Source organism: Lycorma delicatula, chromosome 1 (genome assembly GCF_047948215.1).
Source record: "Lycorma delicatula isolate Av1 chromosome 1, ASM4794821v1, whole genome shotgun sequence".
Classification (NCBI taxonomy): domain Eukaryota; kingdom Metazoa; phylum Arthropoda; class Insecta; order Hemiptera; family Fulgoridae; genus Lycorma; species Lycorma delicatula.
This window is the reverse complement of record NC_134455.1, coordinates 238,418,776-238,441,366: the sequence shown is the minus strand read 5'-3', so window position 1 is coordinate 238,441,366 and position 22,591 is coordinate 238,418,776. Positions and strand designations below refer to the sequence as shown.

The window sequence follows — 22,591 nt, the reverse complement described above, 5'->3', positions numbered from 1 at the left end:
ACTTTGGCTTCAGCTGTTTTTTTTTTACATAAGTTTAACAAGTTATATTTTTAAGGAATCTTCAAACAGAATTCTTTTTTGGTTTTTGCCTTTTTTAATCGGTCAGTAAATCAACTGTTTTTGCTTTAAAATGTTTTGGATTATTTCTGATTGTATGTTATACAGTTAGTCTAATATTTTTCAGAACCATTCTGTGAAACTTGTTTATTTTCCTTTTCATGGTAATTAACTGTATGTTTTGATTAAACTATTAAAAGACTCCTTTCAGGGAAACTATTGTCATTTCCAGTATTTGCTGTATACTGTTACTATATTGTTAAAAATAGTAATTAGAAGAAATATGCCTATCAGAATAATGTAACATGATTAGAGTGTCTAGATGTATCTGAATTTACTTGCTTTAAACACATATACAAAAGACTGAAATTATACTAGCTTATACGCAACACAAGAAAATCATCCTTTGCAAATCATCTCCTACAAACAGATGCATGCAAAAATATTAATCAAAATACGAAGATTTTACATATTAGTATGTAGAAACCATGATCTTAATACATGAAAATAATGAAATTCACAGACACTATTGGTCAGTAAACATTAAATCAATAAATACATCACAAATTAAATGTAGTACTTTTTATATACTAAGAGGTTTTCTAATCATTTCAAAACAGGTATAATTAACAATACTGCATTCCTTACAACTTGATGGTTTTGTAACTCTTGGCATATTCCAGGGTGAAATATCCTGTAAATAGGCGTATAGTAATATAATATTACTGAAACAAATTACGTGAAATTTTATATTTTTAGAAAATGAATACTTTCTATCATTTTATAATGAAATTTTACTTTTTAATCAATACTTTACTATTTATACAAATTGTCCATGTTTTGAATTTTATTTTTGCAGGTAATTAATAAACATGGAGATTCTTGTTTTACTGTAAATGATGAAAAGGTTTTCTCCAGTTATCTTCAGTTCTGTGGAATAGGGCTACGTAATGCCCAACTTTATGAAAAGAGTCAGCTTGAAGTAAAACGAAATCAGGTATGCTTGCTGTGAAAAATATATGTTTTTAGTATTTGTTAAAAAAATTAATCTGTTGTATTATAATTTTCTTTGCTTGTTGTATTTTTTTTATTCTTTGTTCAGTTTGTATGTCTGAAACTATAAAATTCCTTTAAATTAAACCTCATTGTACTCATCATACTAAATAATTAAATTAGGCTTTCATTGTTTTTATTGAGCAACTTAAAAATTGTAATAATATATCTTAAATTAAATTAACAATTTTTTTTTTTAAATTCAGTTTTATACAGTTTTTCTTTTAATCTGTAAAGTTTTCAGTTAGTATTGTAATTATCTTATTTGAACTTATTTTTTTCAGAATAAATTATAAGTTAATAAAAACAAATATTGATAATATATACACAGTAGGTCTGAAAAGTTCCTGAACTAAATTTCCGTAGTCGATATAAGTAGTGCCATCTCTTGGACAACCAAGAATCTATGTAGTACGATGTCTGACAAAATTTGTGTGTGTACAAAATTTCATCACATTTCGTCACTTGTCTCGAGTTATATTTGGCTGTGTACGTTGTGTTCATGTCAACTTGTGCAAGCTTGTGACATGGAACAGAGAATGGGATAGAATTTTGTGTTTTACTTCAAAAATCTTTTGTTGAAACTTATTCTATGATACAGCAAGCATTCGGTGACGAAGCTGCATCCGTATTATAACATTCACATGTTGAAAGTGGTTTAAAGACAGTAGAGTTGTTGGATGATGACGAACAAAGCGGGAGGCCATCAACAGCTGCTTACGATGAAAATGTTGTTAAAATGTGCGTGCTCCTGCTCGAACAACCTCATCTTAGTTATATAAAAATAAAATGAAAATCAATCTTACCAACAATTTGTTTGTGTTTCTCTAGTACTTTTGGTCATTATCTTTAGGAGATAAGTTTTCTTTCAATTTAAAAACATTAAAATAAAAATATGTGAATTAAAAGGTTATGAAATATTAAAATCATAACCGATCGTCATTGTGTAAAAGTAATTATGTCCGTTACATAAGGAAGTTGCATTTGTTATCTTTACTGTTAGGTAATTTTATATTCTGTTGTTATATACTGTGGGTAATTATATATATCAACAGTGCCGTGCTTGGAAAATTTAACCTCTTCTTACCCTTTGGGCCATAGTAGAAGAGCTAAACATCGGTAAAGATGTGGTGTGTACAACTCTAACAGAAAAAAATGAACCAACAAAAGGTGTGCTCTCATTTCTTTCCACACTTCTTCACTGAAGAACAAAAACAGGGTTGCGTCTTTCTTGCGCTCAAGACTTCGTTGAAACTGCTGATAATAACTTGAATTTTTTTGCAAACAATTGTAATTGGGGATGAAAGCTGGTGCTTCATATATAATCTGCAGACGAAGTGTCAATCCACTGCTTGGTTGAGTCCTGGAGCACAAAGACTGGCAAAAGTCAAACAGCAAAAATCAAGAGTGTAAACGATGTTAATTGCATTCTTCGACTCAAAGGGCCTGATTCATCATAAATTGGTCCCAACTGGTCAAACCATGAATTCCAAATTCTATTTGGAAGTAATGAAATACCTGATGTGTTGCATTCGTTGAATCCGATCCGAGTACTGGATCTGGGCAGTTGAACTCTTGCATGACAATGCCCTGGCACACATAGCAACAATTTTAATATGTTATTATGCTGCAAATCAAATCACTATCTTATCCCACTTGCCCTATTAACCCGACTTGGCTCCAGCAGACTGTTTTCTGTTCACAAAACTCAAGTTAAAGATGAAAGGTCGCTTTTTCAACGACATTCAGGCAATCCAAAGGGCTTGCATTGAGTCCGTGATCCCACTAAGTGATTCCTCCAGAACATTTGATGGGTTTTGTCGAAGATGCAAGGCGTGCATATTTAGAGAAGGGTTCTACGTAGAGGGTTGATGTGATTAAATTCGTTTATCTTTTAATCTGTATTTTTATTTAATTTAGTTCGGTAACTTTTCAGACATACTGCATATGGTCATAAATACTTTATTACATGCATGTTTCATCTTGCATCACATTTTCAAAGAAACATTAATGAGATGAGTTTTTAAAATATGTGCATTTATAATGTCATGTCTATTGTACTCGTACTTACACATTATTCTGATAATTTTTAGGTCTTATTGGATCTGGCTCGGATGATATTTGAAGAACAAAGCACGATTGAACATATGGTCTTTAGGATATTAACTCACACCCAGTCTTTAATACAATGTTACAGGGTACAGGTAATTATAGCCAGAGTTGTTTTGTTTTTGCGATTACATGTTAAGCAATTAGTGAAGAGATTAATCCTTTCACAGTAATATAAATCTATTTGATAACCTTTGGATTAAGTTGGATCTTCTTTCAATTGGGAGACTTTTTAGGGTTTTTCTTATGAATCCTGCTAGCATAACATTACCTGACTTGCTAAATGATACATTTAGATTAAAAAAGTGTTACAACGCCTTCTGAATTTATCTTATATAATATCTTGCAGTGATATGAGATTTTATGAGATTATTTTTTTAAGAACCTATAAAAAGAAACAGGTAGTGCATCACTGAGTGATGTACAACTCAGAAATATTTGCAGACATAATACCTATGCAGAAATATGGAGGAGCTTAGCTAAAGATTAAGAGATTAATCCTTTAAACAGTAATATAAATCTATTTGATAACCTTTGGATTAAGTTGGATCTTCTTTCAATTGGGAGACTTTTTAGGTTTTTTCTTATGAATCCTGCTAGCATAACATTACCTGACTTGCTAAATGATACATTTAGATTAAAAAAGTGTTACAATGCCTTCTGAATTTATCTTATATAATATCTTGCAGTGATATGAGATTTTATGAGATTATTTTTTTAAGAACCTATAAAAAGAAACAGGTAGTGCATCACTGAGTGATGTACAACTCAGAAATATTTGCAGACATAATACCTATGCAGAAATATGGAGGAGCTTAGCTAAAGATTATTCTCATTCTTCTGTTCATGTTTTTGTGTAAGCTTTGTCATAAATTATTGGTTCTTAGTTGATTTAGCAAATTAGAGATCACAAACATTTAAGTGCAAAAATATAATATATAAATATAATTTATTTGCAAAAATAATGTTTGATGAAATTTCAGATTATGCAAAAATGAGTTTCCAGATATAATTACTGATGCACTAAGTTCTCTATTTTAATTATGCTTATTTTTTGGAATGGGGAGTATTTCTATAATATTTTTATTTTTCTAAAGATATTATTCTGAATTGATATATTTTTTTAGCTTAGATAATCGTAATATTCATTCTTATAGAAAATAGTTTATTTTGATAAAAAAAAAAGAAGTTGTGCTTTTCATAGTTGATCTAAAGTGCACAAAATATTTTTGCAAATTTGCTTTGTAATAATTGCTTTCCTCATATATGTACTCTTGCTGCAGAATATACTTTTTTTGTACATATTGTATCTACAGCGTATACTATATATAATTAGTATATGTTTATATTTTATATATAATAACTAACATGCTGGTGTACAATTTTTTCTCTGAGCTTGAAAAGAATGTTTGTAATTCCTTTGAATTTTCTGTAACAAAGAACTAGATGAAATGATCTCTATTCTCTTAAAGTGCATCAGTTTAATAATAATAATAGTAATATGAGAAAACAATATCTTTTCTTTACATTAATATTGGTGTAGTGTTTCATGAAAAAATTTTTAATTCTAATGAAGTAAACTAAGGTTCTGCTAAAAAAGGATGATCCTGTTTCGAATTAAGCAAACTCGGATAAAATTTTCTTTGAATTTTTTTTGAAGGGTTACAAAAAATATTATTTCCTCTAGAATCAGATTTAATTTTAAAATGTCTAAGCTGCTTGAATTAGGTATAGATAATGTAAATCACACTATGTTGTTTATATTTAGATAACAACTATTCTTATTTGCAAATATAGGAAGTCCAGTCTGCCTAAAAAAAATGCAATCAAAGTATTATTATTTTTCAGATTTCACTTTTAACCTAGAGAAATGTAATTTTTTTGGGAGAAAATATTCAAATTTAAAGTATTACATAAGTAAATATTTGCAAAATATGTATAGAAATATAAAAATAATATTTTATATGGAAATAATATTTCTATAAATATTTATGGATTTAAAAATGTATAGTAAAAATGTGTCAAACTAGAGTAAACATACAAAATAAATATCAGTTGCACTTCATTAAAAAAAGTAGTGAATTCATAGGAAATACAAAATAAAAAAAATAATCTTAAATTTATAAAGAAAAAATATAAATATCAGCTGGTTGAAAAATCAATTAAAATTAAAAAACTCAGAAAAAATACCCAAAAAATTGTTTAATGTTGAAGTGGTAGTGTATGATAATAAGGCATTCATAACTTTCTGTTCTTTGCCATTATCAATGTAAACTGAAAAATTTTAGATCACGGTACTGCACCTCATAGTGTTGATGAGCGATGCACTTCATTAAAGAAAAAATCAAACCAGCTTGCTTCACCATCTAGCCTGGAGATCTTTGGGTATGACGGTGAATGTATTAATAAATTTGAGCAGTTTAGAAAATATCCTTCATTGATGTATTGGTCTAAACTTTTCCAGTCACGTTCGGCTAGCTTTAACCAATCAAATGTAAATTAATTCTGCTATAAACAACTTGAAATGGAGCAAGTAATGATGAAGACTAAATCTGTGCTATGTATTCTATGTTTTCTTCTACCCCATCAAAAACTTATCTAATTTTATTTTATTTTATTTCTTATGACATAATAATGAAAATTAGAAGGAAAAGAATAAATAAATTATAATGTAAAAAAAGTAAAAGCATATCTCTTAAATAAGGAAGGAATGGTTTTGATAACTAAAAATATCATGTCAACTACATATATTCTGCATACTATTTACCTCCTCAAAATTTATACCATAATAGCTTTCTTCTTACAGCCTGTTTTTTTAATTTTTTTATATAGTAAAAGTTGTTGCTCATAATGCTTATTTTTTCTCTTTTTTTCTAATATTAATAGGTACTTCTATTGCACAAAGCATCTAAGGGCAGTTTCTCACGTGTCTTTGATTTTGAAGCAACCGACTTGGAAGGAGAAGAGACCGAGGAGCGAACAAGGTGACAACATAAAATGTAATCCATTAACTGAAGTGTCATTCATCTAATTTAGTGTAAATAATAACATTTTATGTTTTATTTACATTTGTAAATAAAAGTAATAACAATTTTATTGTTTTAACTTTTTCTTTGATTGTCTGTAATAATATTAAAGAATATTTCTATGAAGTTACCAATTGTGTGTGTGTATATATATATATATATATATATATATATATATATATATATATATATATGCTATTTAATTGCAATATTATTTTGGTTAGTCACACTTTCCTTCTTTTTGTAATAAAACTGCATTTTATATATTTATATATATATATATATATATATATTTATATGTATCCTTTTATTTACATTTCAGAAATTAAAAATCTGTGAAGCTTGTTAGTGAAAAAATGTAGTAGGTGGCATTTAAAATATTAACTTTCCGTAACTTACTTTTACAGTTACTGTCTGATATTTTTTTTTTGAATTGTTTTAAGTAAAAGTAACATAGTAATTTAATAAAAGTTATTTACCTAAGGTAATTCTGTTGCTATAAATCTATTATCAGTGTTATTTTTATGATGGATTACTGTTTTTTTAGAAGGCTGTTATTTTAAGCACTTGTTTCAATTGGTTGTAAAAACAAATAAAAGACAGTTCTTAGGAAATAAGTTTTATCAGAATTGAACTGGTAATAGATTAAAGAAAGATTAAGAATGATACTTTTATTAAGTTACCAAACATTAGGAAAGCAGAAGTGTATCAGTTGAATTGTATTTGTAAACTGTTGTGTAATATGTGTTTTGGAAAACTGACTATTCTGTATTGGTGTTCATTGAATTGTTGAATTGCTTGTACTAGTTTATTGAATTTTTCTTAGTAGAATACTAAATAAGTAAAATTTTGTGTTATTTTTCTTACTTTCATGTATGCTATTATTTATTTGTTTTTCTACAAATCTAACTTTTTTAATTTACTTGTTTCATTTTGTTATTGCAACTGTGTAGTTTAAAATTTTTGCAGATTATGTTAGATTTCTTGTGAAGTTTAATGTTTAGAAGATTAATAGTTCTGATAAAGGTTATAAGAACTTGCCATGCCATTTGTAATGTGGGAAATTTTACCTTAATATACAATTTGTTGTTTAATTTCTTTGATTACTTTTTAAGTTTCCATTTTAACAAAATTAGATAGAGAAACAATACCTATAGTCAAATAAAATTAAAATCTTTGGAATATTTTATTAAATATTTGGATTTTTACAAGAATCTTCTCATAACTACTTGAAGAGATCATTATAAATTTTGTTAATCGGTCGGATCAAAGTTTACATGAATCTGGAAATTTTTGGTTAAAAATCACATTATTGTTTCTATTCGTATTAAAAAATGAACAGCATAATTTTTTCTTATAACAATATTTGATTTTTCAGTATCATAAATTCAACATTGTCATAAGTGCATGTGCATTTTGGTTTCAGTGCTAGTTTAATTAATTTCCATGATCAATTAAAAATTTTAATAATAAAAAAATATAAAATTTAATGAAAAATACCAAGATTTTTCTTGGATTATTTTTTTTTGAAAATCTGAATTACAAGCTAGGATAGTGGAAGTTTTATGATGAAACAGAAAAAGATGAATATCAGCTTGTAATTACTACTAACCACATTTTCTGCTACACTTTAGTATAACCCAAGCTTTGTGTAACAACTGGTTGATGACATTTTCGAGTCTCACATTATCATTTCTGGTTGTAACTTACATGCATATAAAACGTAACACAATGTAAAACTCATTCGAGTAAAGTGGAGGTAATGTAAATGTAATTTGGGAGTCGTGAAGTGCCCCTGATATTGTATTTTTTTTTGTGTAACATTTTTTGTTTAGACTTTTAAAACTATAAATTAAATGTTTTTAACTTACAATAAATCTGATGTTATAATTTTTATGAACTTTTGCTCAACTTTGTTTTAAGCAATCCTTAATGCCAAGTGGTACTATGCGATTACATTTTGTCATTCTCCACGTCTATATAGTTATAGAGGTTTTTTTTCTAGGGCATAACACTAAAGTATTATTTTTATAAAATTTTTAATGTAAATTATAATTTTTTTAAAGAATGATATGAATTTTACTTTGAAATATTAGCAAAATTTGAGATAATTATTAATTTTTCCAACATTTTTTGAGATTTTTTGGAATCTCTAGGTAACTATAATTTGATATTGAAATAATAATGTAGGTATAGCTGCTTAATGCCTTATACCAGCCAAGGATAGTTATCGATTAAATATCAAGCAACAGATTTTGATCGGGATAAAAAGCCAATAAATCAGTAACATTAAAATTTAACTTTTATTTGGAGATCTTGAATTGTTGACCTTTTGCATTAAAAAAACCAAGTTTTTGTTTATCAAGCATGTCACCATAAAACACATCTGTTGAGGATTACTTTAAAGCCTGCCTTCATAATTTAGTCTAGCTGCTGCTGGTTTCAGTTAACATGACTGATGTTTTCACTTTTAGGGTGTAGACAACCTGTGTATCCAGTATGAGGAATAATCCTTTCTCTTCAGAACTGTGTAAGACTTGAAATTTAAAGTGTACAAGTAGGTCTCAATATACCAACCTTCCATATGGTAAAGTGAGGTCATCACTGCTGTTACCTTATCATCCAGGTATTAAAGAAAAACAAATTTGTTTATTCACAAAAAATTAGATTACCAGTTCAGAAGAATTAAAAACGTTTTGTTTCATCAAAATATATACCCATTTTAAAATTCAGTTACGTTTTTGAAAAAAGACCCCAGAAAGGGTTAAAAATGATTATTTTAGGGAAATTTACTGTAGAAGAGTATTATGTTTTTAATTTTTTACCAGCTTCATAAAGTTATTATTTCTTTTTATTGAAACATTTGTGAATTAACTTGCTATCTTAGTGCTTGTCATAGTCATTTAATTTGTTTTACTGTAGATTGGTATTACTAAATTGTTTGCTATGAAAATCTTCCAGTTGATTATTCATGTAGTTATTTTTTCAAGATGAAATTGAAGATAAAAATTTCAAATATTGTTATATTCATTAAAAAAACCAACTGTACCTGTAATTCAATAGTCAAATCACATTTTTGACTAAAGTACCTTTGTCTTTTTGTTAACTGATTGGATAGTTTTTGACCAAGTATTTAGTGTGGGAGGATGAAATATATTTCTTCCATATGTTATAGATAAGTTTTTAGAAATACTTTTAATATGTTGAATTCTTGATACCTTCTAGTTCTTCCTTTATGGATGTGGAATGTTATTCACTAACTTTCTGCTTTCTAAAATAAATAAAACATTTATATCTTATGTTCTATCTTGTAATTCTTGTGTATCAGTTTTAATTTTTTCTACATTTACCAGAATTAAAAAAAAAAGAAAAATGCTGTTTTTAATTTTGTCTGTTATGAAATTAATTGCATTCTTCTGTTACATGAAATATAAGACAAAGTGTTTTTTTTTTTAGCCCATTTGAGAGCCGATTTCCAATCAATGTGGGCATCACTGGTTATGTTGCTACAACAGGTGAGGTATGTAGAAGGTTTGGATAAGATGGTTTGTATGTTAAATTTATGTCTTTTTGTTTTTTCTAATTTTTTTCTAATCTGATATAACAGTGTTAAATAAACAATGGAAACTACTTATTAGAAATTTCTTCAGTAGGAGCTTTTATGAAACTTATGTACCATCATTATTTTGATGGAAGTATCAATGTTGAATACACAATTGTATTACTGGATTATTTTTTCCTATTCAATTTTATTTTCAAGTAATTATTTATTAAATTTTATTTCTTACAAATTTACTAGTAAAATGTTTTACACCAAAAATAACATTAAATAAACAACACGCCTTAAATATTTTTTTTTAGGTTTTTAAGGTAATAAAAAATGAACTGAACAGAAAATCAATAAATTGGTATAAAACTTTCTAATAAGGTTTCATAAAGAACAGCAGGGGTTTAGAAATTAATTTTCAACTTAGTAAGTTGAAAATTAATTTCTAAAGTATCCATACTTAATTTTAAAGTATCCATTAACAGCTTAAATTTACTGCATTACCTTGAGTGAATATTAATGATTATAATTACTGTGATATATTAAAGCCTATGTCTTTCTACAATTGAACAATATTGAGACAGAGATTGGATTAATTTTTCCCAGAAAAAGAGTGCTGTAGTCAGTTACAGTAATTATGTCCACGCTGCAGGATGCTGCATTAGATATTTGATTTCTAACAGGTCAGTTGGAAGAGGAGACTTGTTGATATAGTCACCATAAACTCCAGAAATCCCTGGATTTTTTCATGGAAAGAGTATCACCTACATTGATAATATTCAACTTTTGATTGTGTGGGAGAGGATAGTCATAGTCATAACAACAATTACTTCCTGACAACTGCTGGACTTTAAATGTGATGCATGTTAAATTGTGTACATTGAAATTTTCTACAGTATAAAAAAACTTTAAGGTATGACCTTTAATGGTAATTATTTGTTTAAATGAGTTTTTTCTTATTCAGAATTTAGAATCCCATTTTTAATTTATTAACACAAACAAAATACATTTCGATTAAAGATTTATTATAAATTGTTATATCTATTAGAAGAAAATTATCTTTTTCATAACAAGACTTTTTTGTGAGATCCTGCTTTTAACATATGTAACTTCAGTAAGATAAATAAGACAAATATATTAAATAATTATCTTATACCTTCATGTTATGCAAGCTTACCCTTTGATTAAAATTAAAACACTTTTTCAATAGTAGTTAGGTTTCAGCATATTCCAAAAACTTTAATGTATTTTTAATATTGTAATCGATCTTAACTTTAAGAAAATATTTTTCATAAAAGTTTTCTGCAAGCATAAGCATATTTATTAATGAAATATTAAGATTTTTATCATATAATTTACAATTTTATTATATAGATACTGAAGTTGTGTTTTGGTATTTTTGTACATTATTTTATATTTGTTTTTGTGCTATTATTAATATAATCTTGTTTAAGAAAGATTTTGAAGGCAACAGGAAAATTAATATGTTGCATTAAGAGAGTTTTCGGTGAATTATTTTACTAATTCTTATATGTTACTATTTCTGTAGTCTTTGTGTTACTTCTGCAATTGCAGACATTAGTTAATTTACTGCATGTGATTTTTACTGCCAATATGTGCTTATACCTTCATTCTATAGTTATACTTTGTGTTCTATAGTTATTTATCTAAGATTATGAAATTCCGCTATCTGAGTTTTTGTCCTGATTGATTTCAGACGATGAATATTGTGGATGCATATGCTGATGAAAGATTTGATCCATCAGTAGATGAGGGAACAGGATTTAGACATAAAAGTATTCTTTGTATGCCTATTAAAAATTCATCTGGCCAGATCATTGGTGTTATACAGGTACGTGAAATTTTTTGAGATAGGTGAATTTAATGTTACTGAATGTTGATTAATGTTGTTTATAAACAACATTCCGTACATGGTAGTAAAATAATTTTTTTTAGTCAGAATTAAATAAACTATAAAATTAATATTTGTCTGTCCATCTGTATGTCTTTAAACATTAATTCCTGAGTTATCCATCTGATTTCACAAAGCTTTGATAGCTTGTCTTTCCAGTAATATAATCAATTTTGAAGATGAGCCAGATTCATCTGAATTTACTAATTAAACATAAAATTCTTCTACTTAAAGAATATTTATCTTAGCAGATTATGTAGAGCATTTTATTTTAAAATGTGTCATTTCACAACATTATTCAGTTTATTGTCAGTAGTGTTTTAGGTGGTGACAATACTTTAAAGTAGTTCCTTTTCCTTATCAACAGTCTTCTCTTTTTACAAAATTTGATTATTTTTTCTGTATTTTTGACTACAATAAACTGACATGTTTCCCCTCAGTACATTCCTTCTTAGATGAACAAAAGATCTTCTGTGAAGATTTTATGTGAGTTCACTTTTCAAAGATTAGTTAGCGTAGTGGGTTTAATCAGGTATTTTTGTTAAGTGATTTGAAAACTCCTTTGTGTATGATGAAAATACAACAGTAGTGTTCTTACACATTCTTTGTCTCTTTATTCAGTTTTTATTTAGTCTATAAACTAAAATATTTATACACATAACCTGCATCCAGTGGTTTAATTTGTGTCATCATGGTTATGTTTATTACTTTGTGTTTTGTAAGTGTGTACATGGTGTTATATATGTTGTTTCCAGTCTTATTAGCCAACAAAAACCTTCTTCCCTGAAAATGTTTGCTAGTTTGTGTGAGTGTTGGCTAATGTATTGTCATGTGTTCATGGCTCAATTAGAGTGATGAGAAATTGACAATTGAAAATGTTTGTATTATTACAATTTATTGGTTTAAAAACATAAGTAAAACAAGATAAAAATAATAATAATGTCAATAGTAATAATAGTAGTAAACGACAGTAATAAAACAAATAATAAAAATAGTAATCACAACCACAATAATAATCAGAATAATAATAACTGTCATAATAATAATAAAAATAGTAAATAACAATAACAAAACAAATAAGAAAAAATTAATCACAACCACAGTAATAATCAGAATAATAATAATAATAATAATAATAATAATAATAATAATAATAAATTCCAGAATATTAATAAACAGTGATTACATACTAAGCAGAATGTAAAAGTAATCAGTCTGGATTTATTTGCAGGTATATAAATAATAAAAACCAGAATTCAGTCCATTGACAAAAGACATTAACATGACTGATAATCATAACACTTTTAACAACTAGTCTTGTATTAACAACAGTAGTACAATAGATAAGACAAGTATAAAGTTCCCTCACTACAAATACCGTCGCTGTTCACAAATAAAACTACCCTAACAGTTTATGAATGAAATTTAGTACATTATCTCTTTCACTTATAGTGTTACAGTAACTCACCAAACCATTTCTTGTTTTCGTTACTGGAATCACTTGTGATGTCAATTTAATCGCATTGAACTTTATTCACTAGAAATTACCTTCTTTACTGATCTCCTTGCAGAATACTTTCGTTGACTGATATCTTGCAGAATTCTCTTTGCAGACTCGCATCTTAACATCTTACTTAGACTGATTTCAACTGGTCTTTCCCAGAGTATTTATACTCCTATCTTCTTTACCTGCCACACCAGTCCCCAGTTGAGAGTGAGAATGATTAACCAACCCTCACACATTCCCATGAAATTCCTACTCTGGTCTGGTAACTTTTCTCACAGAACAACATCTGTTTAGTCGTGACATTGGGCAGAATTATAAAAGAAAATTGTTAAACGGACCTGTTACCTTTACTAAAGGGGTTTCTTTCAGCCTCTTTCCGGATTCCTTCTATTATTATATTTTCTATTGTTGATCTTTTATTATATTTACTGATATATATATGTGTACTGTTTTTCATTATGTATGTGAGATTTAAAAAAAACAAATAATATATTATCCAGGCGTATTCTGTTTTAAGTTAATGTCATTTCATCATGCTGATCAGTGGGTGTTTAAATAAAATCATTTTATTCTGTATTTTTCTTAAAAAATAAGTGATGATTTATCTTTCTTTGTGTGGTTGCAACCGTTAAGTTTACTGGTTTTGATTACTGGTAAACTGGTACCAGCAGTTAGCTACCAAAATGTAGTGTTATTTTACATTCATATCAGTTAGAATGTGTTTTATTTATATATTTGATACCTATTGTTCAATTCTGTTTTATAAGTGTATTTGTGATTTTAATGCATATATTATTTGTGGTGATAAAAAATTATGCATTCTTCTTTATAATTAGTGATTCATGTACTTTATATTATTAGTGATTTACGTTAGTACTTTATATTAGGTGATCTGTGTATCTGTGTGCTGTTGGAGTTATCTGTCATGTGCATTGATTGAATGGACTTATCATCCGAATCAACAGATTAGATCCCTGAAATTCATTTTTTATTAACATGGTTAAACTTATCTTTGTATACACAACAATGTAAAATTTTCTTATAACTAACATCTGTTTTTGTGTTAAGATCTTTATTACTTGTAGATATTTTTGTGTGATATAAACTTCCATATTGTTATCTTACATTATCTTAGCTTTTTTTTTTGGAATTTATTGTTGTGATTCATTCTTGATAATTGAGGAAGAATTTATTTGTATTTTACGATTTTTATGAATTATTGTTTGTAATATATATTATGAAGTTAATGTGTATTTTCTTCTGTCCACATATTTACAGTTTTTTTTTCTTTTTCAGCTTATTAATAAATTTGATGACTTGCCATTTACAAAAAATGATGAGAATTTTGTTGAAGCTTTTGCAATCTTTTGTGGGATGGGCATACACAATACACATATGTAAGTACCTCAGTGTGTTTTTATTTTCCATTGTTCATCCACTTTCTAAGACAACGTGTATGTAGTGCTTACTCGTTTTCCAAAGTCGATAATTTTATTTTATTTATTATTTTGTGTCATCATTCATTTGATTGATTTGAAGCATTTTTGTATGACTTTCTATTCTTTGTCAATTTCTTAACATTAACATATCTCTTGCATTCTATGACTTAATGTTATTATTTTAAGCTTGTAATTCAAAACCTTGAAATTAGTGTTAACATTCATATGAACGATTTATCATTATTTTATGGTTGTTTAAACATGTTTTTGGTAAGGAATTAATGGGAGTTTCCTGACTTGACTACATCAAGTTTTTTTTGATATTAGCTTTAAAAAATTATCTGCATTCATTGATGTATTTTGTGAACCGTAAGAGCTTAACCAGATTTATTTTATTTACTTTTTATCAAGTGAATATTATAACTAAAAGTTTTAAATTATTTAAAAAAGTTATTTTATGAATAATTTTTTTTCTAAAAAAATCTATGAGCATGAAACCTTAAAAACCAAGTCTGATTCGTAAGTCATGGTGGGATATATGTCAGTAAATCACATGTGTATGTGATTTAGTCTGCTATATTTAATTCTGTTTTACCCAGTGGAGTATTTTTTTCTTGCCTTCTGTTCATTATATCATTTTTATCCACCAATCAATACATTACCTTACACAGATTAACTTTTTAAAACCTTTTATATGAATGTTTCTTGGGTGGGAATTTTATTTTTAATGAATGATTCTGATTCATCAGGCTAAAGTATGTCTTGATAAATTTTTTAAACTGGACAACTTGATAAATTTATGATTTGTAAATTATATTGAATTATGGTTTTAAGTAGGTTTTTTCATTTAACTGTAAATTGATTTGTTGTAAAAAGTAATATTATTTTTAATATTTGTTGTCTGATACCTTATTTTTTAAAGTACAGTTGTATGTATGTTTAAGTGAAAGTTTCAATTTTGTATTTAATCAGAAATTTTTTTTTTGAAAACTAAAAATATTTAGTTAAAGATTTGCCTGGTGTAAAGTAGTTAAGGATGTGAGCTTAAAATGTTAATGAGGAGAAAACATGTAATATTCTATAAACTATAGTTTTTTTCAATGCATTCAAAAAATTATATTTTATAGAAAATAATTAACATTTATAACTGAAAAACCTGGATTATTGTTTCCAGCAAGAAAATCATAAAAAAAAAATAATTCTTGTAATTTCAGTTAATCATATTTCATTGTAAGAATAATTGTTGGATCATTATATGTTACTATTATCATAATTTTAATGCGTTTTATATTACTCTTTCATTTTGTATGTGTCTAATTTATTTTGGCTTTACACGTTATCTTATATACACCTGGTGGAGGCGCAAGTTTGCCTTCCTTTCGATTTACAAGAAGTGTTAACATTAATTGTTTGAAACAGGTACGAAAAGGCTGTCATTGCAATGGCAAAACAGAGTGTCACACTTGATGTCTTAAGTTACCACGCCTCAGCATCTCTAGAGGACGCACAGCGGCTACGGGTAAGTCAGTTTTTTCGAAGTAGAGTGGAAAGGAACATTATTTATATGATTTTCTTTTACTGATGACTTTTTTTTTGTTGCAGAGTTTGAGGGTACCTTCTGCTGCAAAATACATGTTGCATGACTTCAAGTTTGATGATATCAGAATGGATGATGATGACACACTTAAAGTAAGAACTTTATAAATATTGTATATAACTTCAGTTATTGCTTTTCTATTGACTAACATAGCGAAGATGCTTGCCAGTGACAGATTATTTCATTTAGGTTCTATTATTCAAAATAAAAATTGGAAAATTTCATTTCTATATTAGAGGTTTTGGGTTTAAATTGTAGGTAGGCTTCACATTTTTTATTTTTGCTGCAAAAGTTCATTTTCCATCTCTTAAAGAAAAGTAATTGTAATAGAATGCCAAACTGCAGTTATTGATTGATTGACTGACTAACTAACTGACTTTCTGAATGAATGTCTTATTTCTTAAATAAACATTTAATTTTTTTTTGTTCAGATAGCAGATATATTTTTTAAAATAAAAATCTAGAATTGTTAAAGCTCATAAGATTTTGGCAATATTTACATTGGAACACAGTTAGTTATTAAACATAAAAATTATTCTTTTGACGCACTGGATACTATATGAATGAAAAGGGATGTAATATATAAATCGTGAGAAATGTACACTATATTTGACGGCTTATTATAAATAAATTTTTCAATTTATTTACTTGATTGTTTTTATATTGTAGATCAAGCCTTCCACTTTAATATGATATTGTAAAAATTAATTTTTTTGTTTTATTTTACTTATTTTTAACACAAATATTTTCCTTTTATAGAACCTTACTATTTATTTCTTTTATTATTTTTTTGTATGTAGAAAAATATAAAAATAAAATAATTTGAAGTTGGAATGCAAGAAGAAAAAATGATTAAAATCCTACTATTTTTTAAGGCCCCTAACATTATTGTCCTTTGATTAGGATGGAGTGGTAAAACGTTAATAGAACTTCTGTTTTAGAAAATGTTTAGTTTATTAACCCTCTGATAAAGTTTAATTCTGTTTTTGGGTTGATTACATCTTGCATATAGAAAAATAATTTAAAAATTTTAATCTGATGGCTTACAGACAAAAGTTTGGATTACATCAGAGAATTTAAAACTTAGAGATGTTTATTTTTGAAATTTTTATTATGGATTTATTTAAATATTTTTATATAAATATTTATTCACATTCGTTTTTGTCTTCTTTGGACCACAGGGACCTTGTTGCTTGATGTTCAGCTTATTCTTCTTTTCTTCCCAGACCTTTTCATCTTTTTACTATGATTCCTTTTCTGTGTTCATCAGTCCACTTCTTGGTTCTCCTTGGTTTGTGATCTTTGTCTTTGAAGTTGTCAAATCTGTCAATTATTTTCCTAAATTCATCTTTATTTTGTGTAATGTCTTTCTGTAATCTCCATTTCCTCCAAGTCCTTTTGCGTTTCTTTAACCTAACTGGTTGTTGCTTTCATTGGTGTAAGTTGGTTGAAGATCCTTTTGGTCAGTCTGTCGTTCCATTTTTTGAGGTGTTTGTAAAATTTTACACATATGTTATACACGGTGTCTGTGTGTTTGTAGAGGTTTTTGTTTATCCATATTTTCCAGGTGCTATCTTCTGTTCCTTGATCCTAATATTTTTGAGTATTTTCCTTTCTCATTTCTCAATTTTTTGTATTTCTTCTATCTTGAGTGTAAGGCATTCCAACGCTTATAGTCCTTCCATTTTATGCTGTGTTGTAATGTCTGATTTAGGCTTTATTGGATGTGCTGCATTTCTTGTATCTGTTTTGCATAATTCCATATCCTTGTTCCAGTTTTTTACTGCATTCTATGTTTATTGTTTTATCCAGTCTGTTATGTTGTATCCATTTTCCTAAGTACTTACAGGATGTCTATTCTTTTGATGTTGCCGTATTTCATTTTCATGAACTTTTCCTTTTGGTGTTAAGTTTCCACGTATTCTGGTTTTTTATAGACTAGTTTTTCTACTGATTTCTTGGATTTCTCTATCATTACTTGGACTTCCTCCTTATTTTGTACTAGTATGAAATGAAATTTCATGAAATTTCCCGTTTTTAATTCAAACAGTTCTGATATATCTCTGAGGAATTTAACTTTGGTGGTGTTGTCGGTTAGGTTTTTTTTTAAAATACAGTTCTTGTTTTCCTCTCGATGTTGAATTCTTTTTGTGTTTTAAGCAATTGTCTATCAGTGGAGTCATACACTTTTTGAAATCCATGAATGTGTCTATACTGTGTTGGTGCGTCTTAGCACTTGGAGTCTCAAGGTGCTTTTGAGGTGAAGATTTGTTTTGTCCAGGATCTGCCCTTTCTGAATCCTCTTTTATGCTTTCCTATTATATGGTCTGCTTGTTTGTCAATTCTATATAATATGGCTTTGAATAGGATTTTGTAGGTTACAGGGGGAAGTGAGTTCCTCTATAGTGTTGGTGTCCATTAGATTTCATTTCTTGCATTGGGTGGTATAATATGGCTTTGAATAGGATTTTGTAGGTTACAGGGGGAAGTGAGTTCCTCTATAGTTGTTGGTGTCCATTCGATTTCATTTCTTGCATTGGGTGGATGAGCACCCATTTCCAGTCATCTGATATCTTCTCTGTCTTCCATATCTCCTCGCAGATCTGATGCAGATGATTTTTCTCAATATTTTAGCATTTCTGCCATGGTACCATCTTCTCCTGGTGCTTTGTTGTTTTTTTAGTGTTTTAATGATGAATTGGATATCTTCTTCTGCAGGTGATTCTGATTCTGCATTGGGGTTTTTGTGTTTTTTTTTTTAATGTAAGTCGTTTTTCTGATTTTTCACTGTTAATTACTGTCTGGAAATAATCCACTAATATTTGGCAGTTTTCCTTGTTATTGAGTACAAGTTTTTCATCCCTTTTTCTAAAGTATAAGCTTTTGCTGGCTGGTGTCCTCGTAGTTTTTCTTTGAAGGTCTTGTAGAAGTCGCTAGTGTTATGCATCCTAAAGTCTTTCTCTATTTTTTCAATTGTTTCTTATTGTATTTCCCCTTGGTGTATCTTACTGGTTTTTTGTTTTCTAAATTTGTTCCATTTGTTCTCTGTTTTGTTGGAGTACCTGTTTTATGCGTTAACATTTTTCTCCAGCTCCTTGTAGCATTTGCTGTTCCATCATCTGTGTCTCTGTTTCCTTTTTGGTTCCACTATTCTTTTCATTGCCTTGGTAAAGGTTTCGTTAATTTTGTTTCAATCTTTGCCTAACTAAATCTTGTTTGTTCAGTCGTTCTAAATACTTTTCTTGATTATATTCTAATGTTTCCGTACGTATTGTGAATTTTCTTGGCGTACTCAGTTTGGGTCTATTTTGTTGGTGGCTTTTCGGTTTGCATTGGAATTAACTTTTATTTTGAAAAGGTAGTTATCTGAATCAATGCTTATTCCTCTTTTTGTTTTGACATTTAGAATTTCATTCCAATTTCTAGTTGTTATCACTATATGGACAATTTGGAATTCTCTCATTTTAGAGTACCCATGTATCTTGGAGGGCTTTGAAGTATGTTGACATTAGTCTTAGGTTATAAATTCTGCAGATGGAAATTAGTCTTTCTCCATTGCTATTTGTTCTCCTGTGGGCAGGGAGTTTCCCCACAGTTTTTCTGTTTCTTTTCCTTGCCGATTTGAGTGTTGAAATGGCCAAATAGTATCTTGAAATGGAATTGGGGGATTTTCATTGTTATTTATTCTAGGAGTTCCCAATGTTTCTCCACTTTTTCAAAATATTTTCTATTTTTTGGGATGTGTGAGTGCATCATAGTGTAAGCTTTATTTCCTGATTTGAACAGTATGGTTAATATTCTTTCCGAGGGTGATGAGAAGTTGATAGCTTCTGGTGATGTTTATTGTGAATGCTGTTCCTAGGACATTTGTGCTATTACTGTTCTTGATGGCTGGTTTTGCTTTGTAGATTTTATAGGTTCCAGTATCCATGGGTTGTTTTTCTCTGAATATTGTTTCTTGCAGTGCAAGGATGTTGACGTTATGTTTGTCTAGCGTATCTGTTAGTTTTTATGGTTGCCTGTTTGTATGAGTGTATTTATGTTAAGTGTTCCATGTAGTTGTTTTTCTTGGGTTGGATTTTTGTAGTGAAAGATGTTAAAGTTTCAGGAAGCTCCAATACTTTTGTACATGTGGTTCGGAGTTCCAGAAGCCAATGGCCCACTATTCATTTGTGGGCCATCACACTGCTCTGTTTGTTTGTGTGATGCAGTGAGTGATTCTTGTTGCCGATTATCTCTTGAAGTAGTTAAGAGATTTTGTTTGTCCATAATGCATTAGTTCGTTAGGTTGTAGAGGATAGGTCTTCTTATTCCTCTGATTAGAACTAGGGTTGTAAGCTCCAGACTTTCTCCCCCCCCCCTTAGTTCAGTGAGGTCCTATGTCCCTTACCTGCCCACCAGCACCATCTAGAGATTTGAACATCGGGTTGCAATTCTTTCTGGAGACTCCTTCCAGAATTGCATTGTGTGTTTTTACCATTTGGAAGATTGGCTGCCATATATATATACATACACATACATATATATATATATATAATAAAAATTGAGTAATAATGTTCCTAACTTTTTAATGCAACTTACCGTTTGCTGCGAGCTAAAAATTTTGCTAGTGAAAGTTCAGTTTTCTTTTTATTCCCACAATTTTTGAAGTTTTAAGTAATTTAATTATATTCAAATTACTTTTATATTAAAATTACATAACTTGTTATAATATGTGTACTGTTTGAATTTTATAGGCTTGTTTACGAATGTTCCTTGATCTAGACTTTGTGGAAAGATTTCACATTGATTATGAAGTCCTCTGTAGGTGGCTTTTAAGTGTAAAAAAAAATTACAGGAATGTTATTTATCACAACTGGAGGCACGCTTTCAATGTTGCTCAGATGATGTTTTCGATTATCACTGTAAGTGTTTTTATTTTGTCATATATATGAAAAAAAATGTTATAGTTTTAAAATATGTTTTATTATATTTTATATATATTTTTTAAATATAAAAAAAAATATATATATGTATATATGTATATATATATATATATATTTTTTTTTTTATAAATATATATATATGTATATATTATATACATATATATATTTTTTTATATTTTATTTATTGTATTAAAAAAAACATACCTATTCTTCAGTTCTAATCACTTTCCAGATTTGCATTTTACTTTATTTTTTCAAGGGACAAATATTTTGATTTAATATTAGCCTGTCATATTCTAATCTTATGTTTTCATCTCGTGCACGTTGTAATTTTTTTTGAGCATGACTATGGTTCTTTTATCATGGTATACGCTCTTATATTACAGTTAATAAAAAAAACTTGAATAAATTTTGAAGCCCCATATAATGGAGAGACTTGGGACTTCACTGATTAGTTAAGAGTGAAATTATTAAAATGCTTGTGTGCACTTAGCAGAGGATTTCATGGTTGATATTCATTGTGAACACTGGAGTTGTGGTTGTAACACTTGCTGGGATTCATGGAGAAATGATTATGGTTGAGTCATTTGAAGGAATTCTGGTTTGTGAAGGAATTCTGCTTCTCAGACTACAGTAAAAAATTGTGAAGGTATTAAAAAATCCCTTTCAGCATGCTGGAAAGTGGTGGTAGATTTTATCGGTGCTAAGTAGGGGATAAAAAAGATTTCCACCTTAAAGTTAAGAAAAATTTCAAATTTACACAATACGACAATGGTTGTAAGTGAAAAAAGTTTCACATATTTAGCATATGACAAGCCCCATTTTCTTCAAATTTCATCAACATTTTGGTCATCCCTTGTTGTAATGATTGATCATATCAAAAATTGTTTCAGACAAAGGTTTTAGATAATGTTCAGAGGACTAACAACCATTATAAACTGATTCGATACTTGTGCCTATTAAGGGATTTTTTTTTTGTCTTTAAAACCCCATTTTATCCACCCCCTGGGTCAGTTGTTGATGATACCAAAAAACTTTACATATATAAGTTTTATACAAAGAATAGTAGGAACTTTAAACGATTTCGATGTTTTACTTAATAAGTAAGTTATAGCAATATTTTGTTTTTTTTTAAAAAGCCCCACCTTTCCACCTCCATGGTCCGATTTTTGCCATTAACGAAGTCGACAGAGATTTTGGGACGAGGTATTTTTAAGGAAAAATTTTAAAGTGATTGGCATAAAATTACAGCAGTTATCATGTCCACAAGAAAGTGAAATATATATATATATATATATATATATATACATATATAAATTATACATAAACTTTTGAGCTGACAGTGGTTTTGGAATCTGGAGGATGTGAAATGTGAAGACATGTCAACATTTTCTGGAAGTTGAATCATGGTACCCATTA

The 22,591-nt window shown here is 28.4% G+C and overlaps 1 protein-coding gene across 9 annotated transcripts in view; it reads left to right on the top strand.

Moving 5' to 3' along the window:
* Window positions 1–22,591, top strand: part of LOC142329797 (dual 3',5'-cyclic-AMP and -GMP phosphodiesterase 11-like) — a 623,752-nt gene that overhangs the window by 570,982 nt on the left and 30,179 nt on the right. For all 9 annotated transcript variants that reach the window (XR_012757596.1, XM_075374625.1, XM_075374633.1 and 6 more), the window contains 9 exons: window positions 917–1,054; window positions 3,204–3,314; window positions 6,106–6,203; window positions 9,702–9,765; window positions 11,510–11,644; window positions 14,508–14,608; window positions 16,070–16,169; window positions 16,253–16,339; window positions 20,984–21,151. Coding sequence is in view for 8 of the 9 variants with exons in the window: in XM_075374625.1 (XP_075230740.1) it covers window positions 917–1,054; window positions 3,204–3,314; window positions 6,106–6,203; window positions 9,702–9,765; window positions 11,510–11,644; window positions 14,508–14,608; window positions 16,070–16,169; window positions 16,253–16,339; window positions 20,984–21,151 (1,002 nt within the window). In the remaining variant the exon portion in view is untranslated. The remainder of the gene's footprint in view (window positions 1–916; window positions 1,055–3,203; window positions 3,315–6,105; window positions 6,204–9,701; window positions 9,766–11,509; window positions 11,645–14,507; window positions 14,609–16,069; window positions 16,170–16,252; window positions 16,340–20,983; window positions 21,152–22,591) is intronic.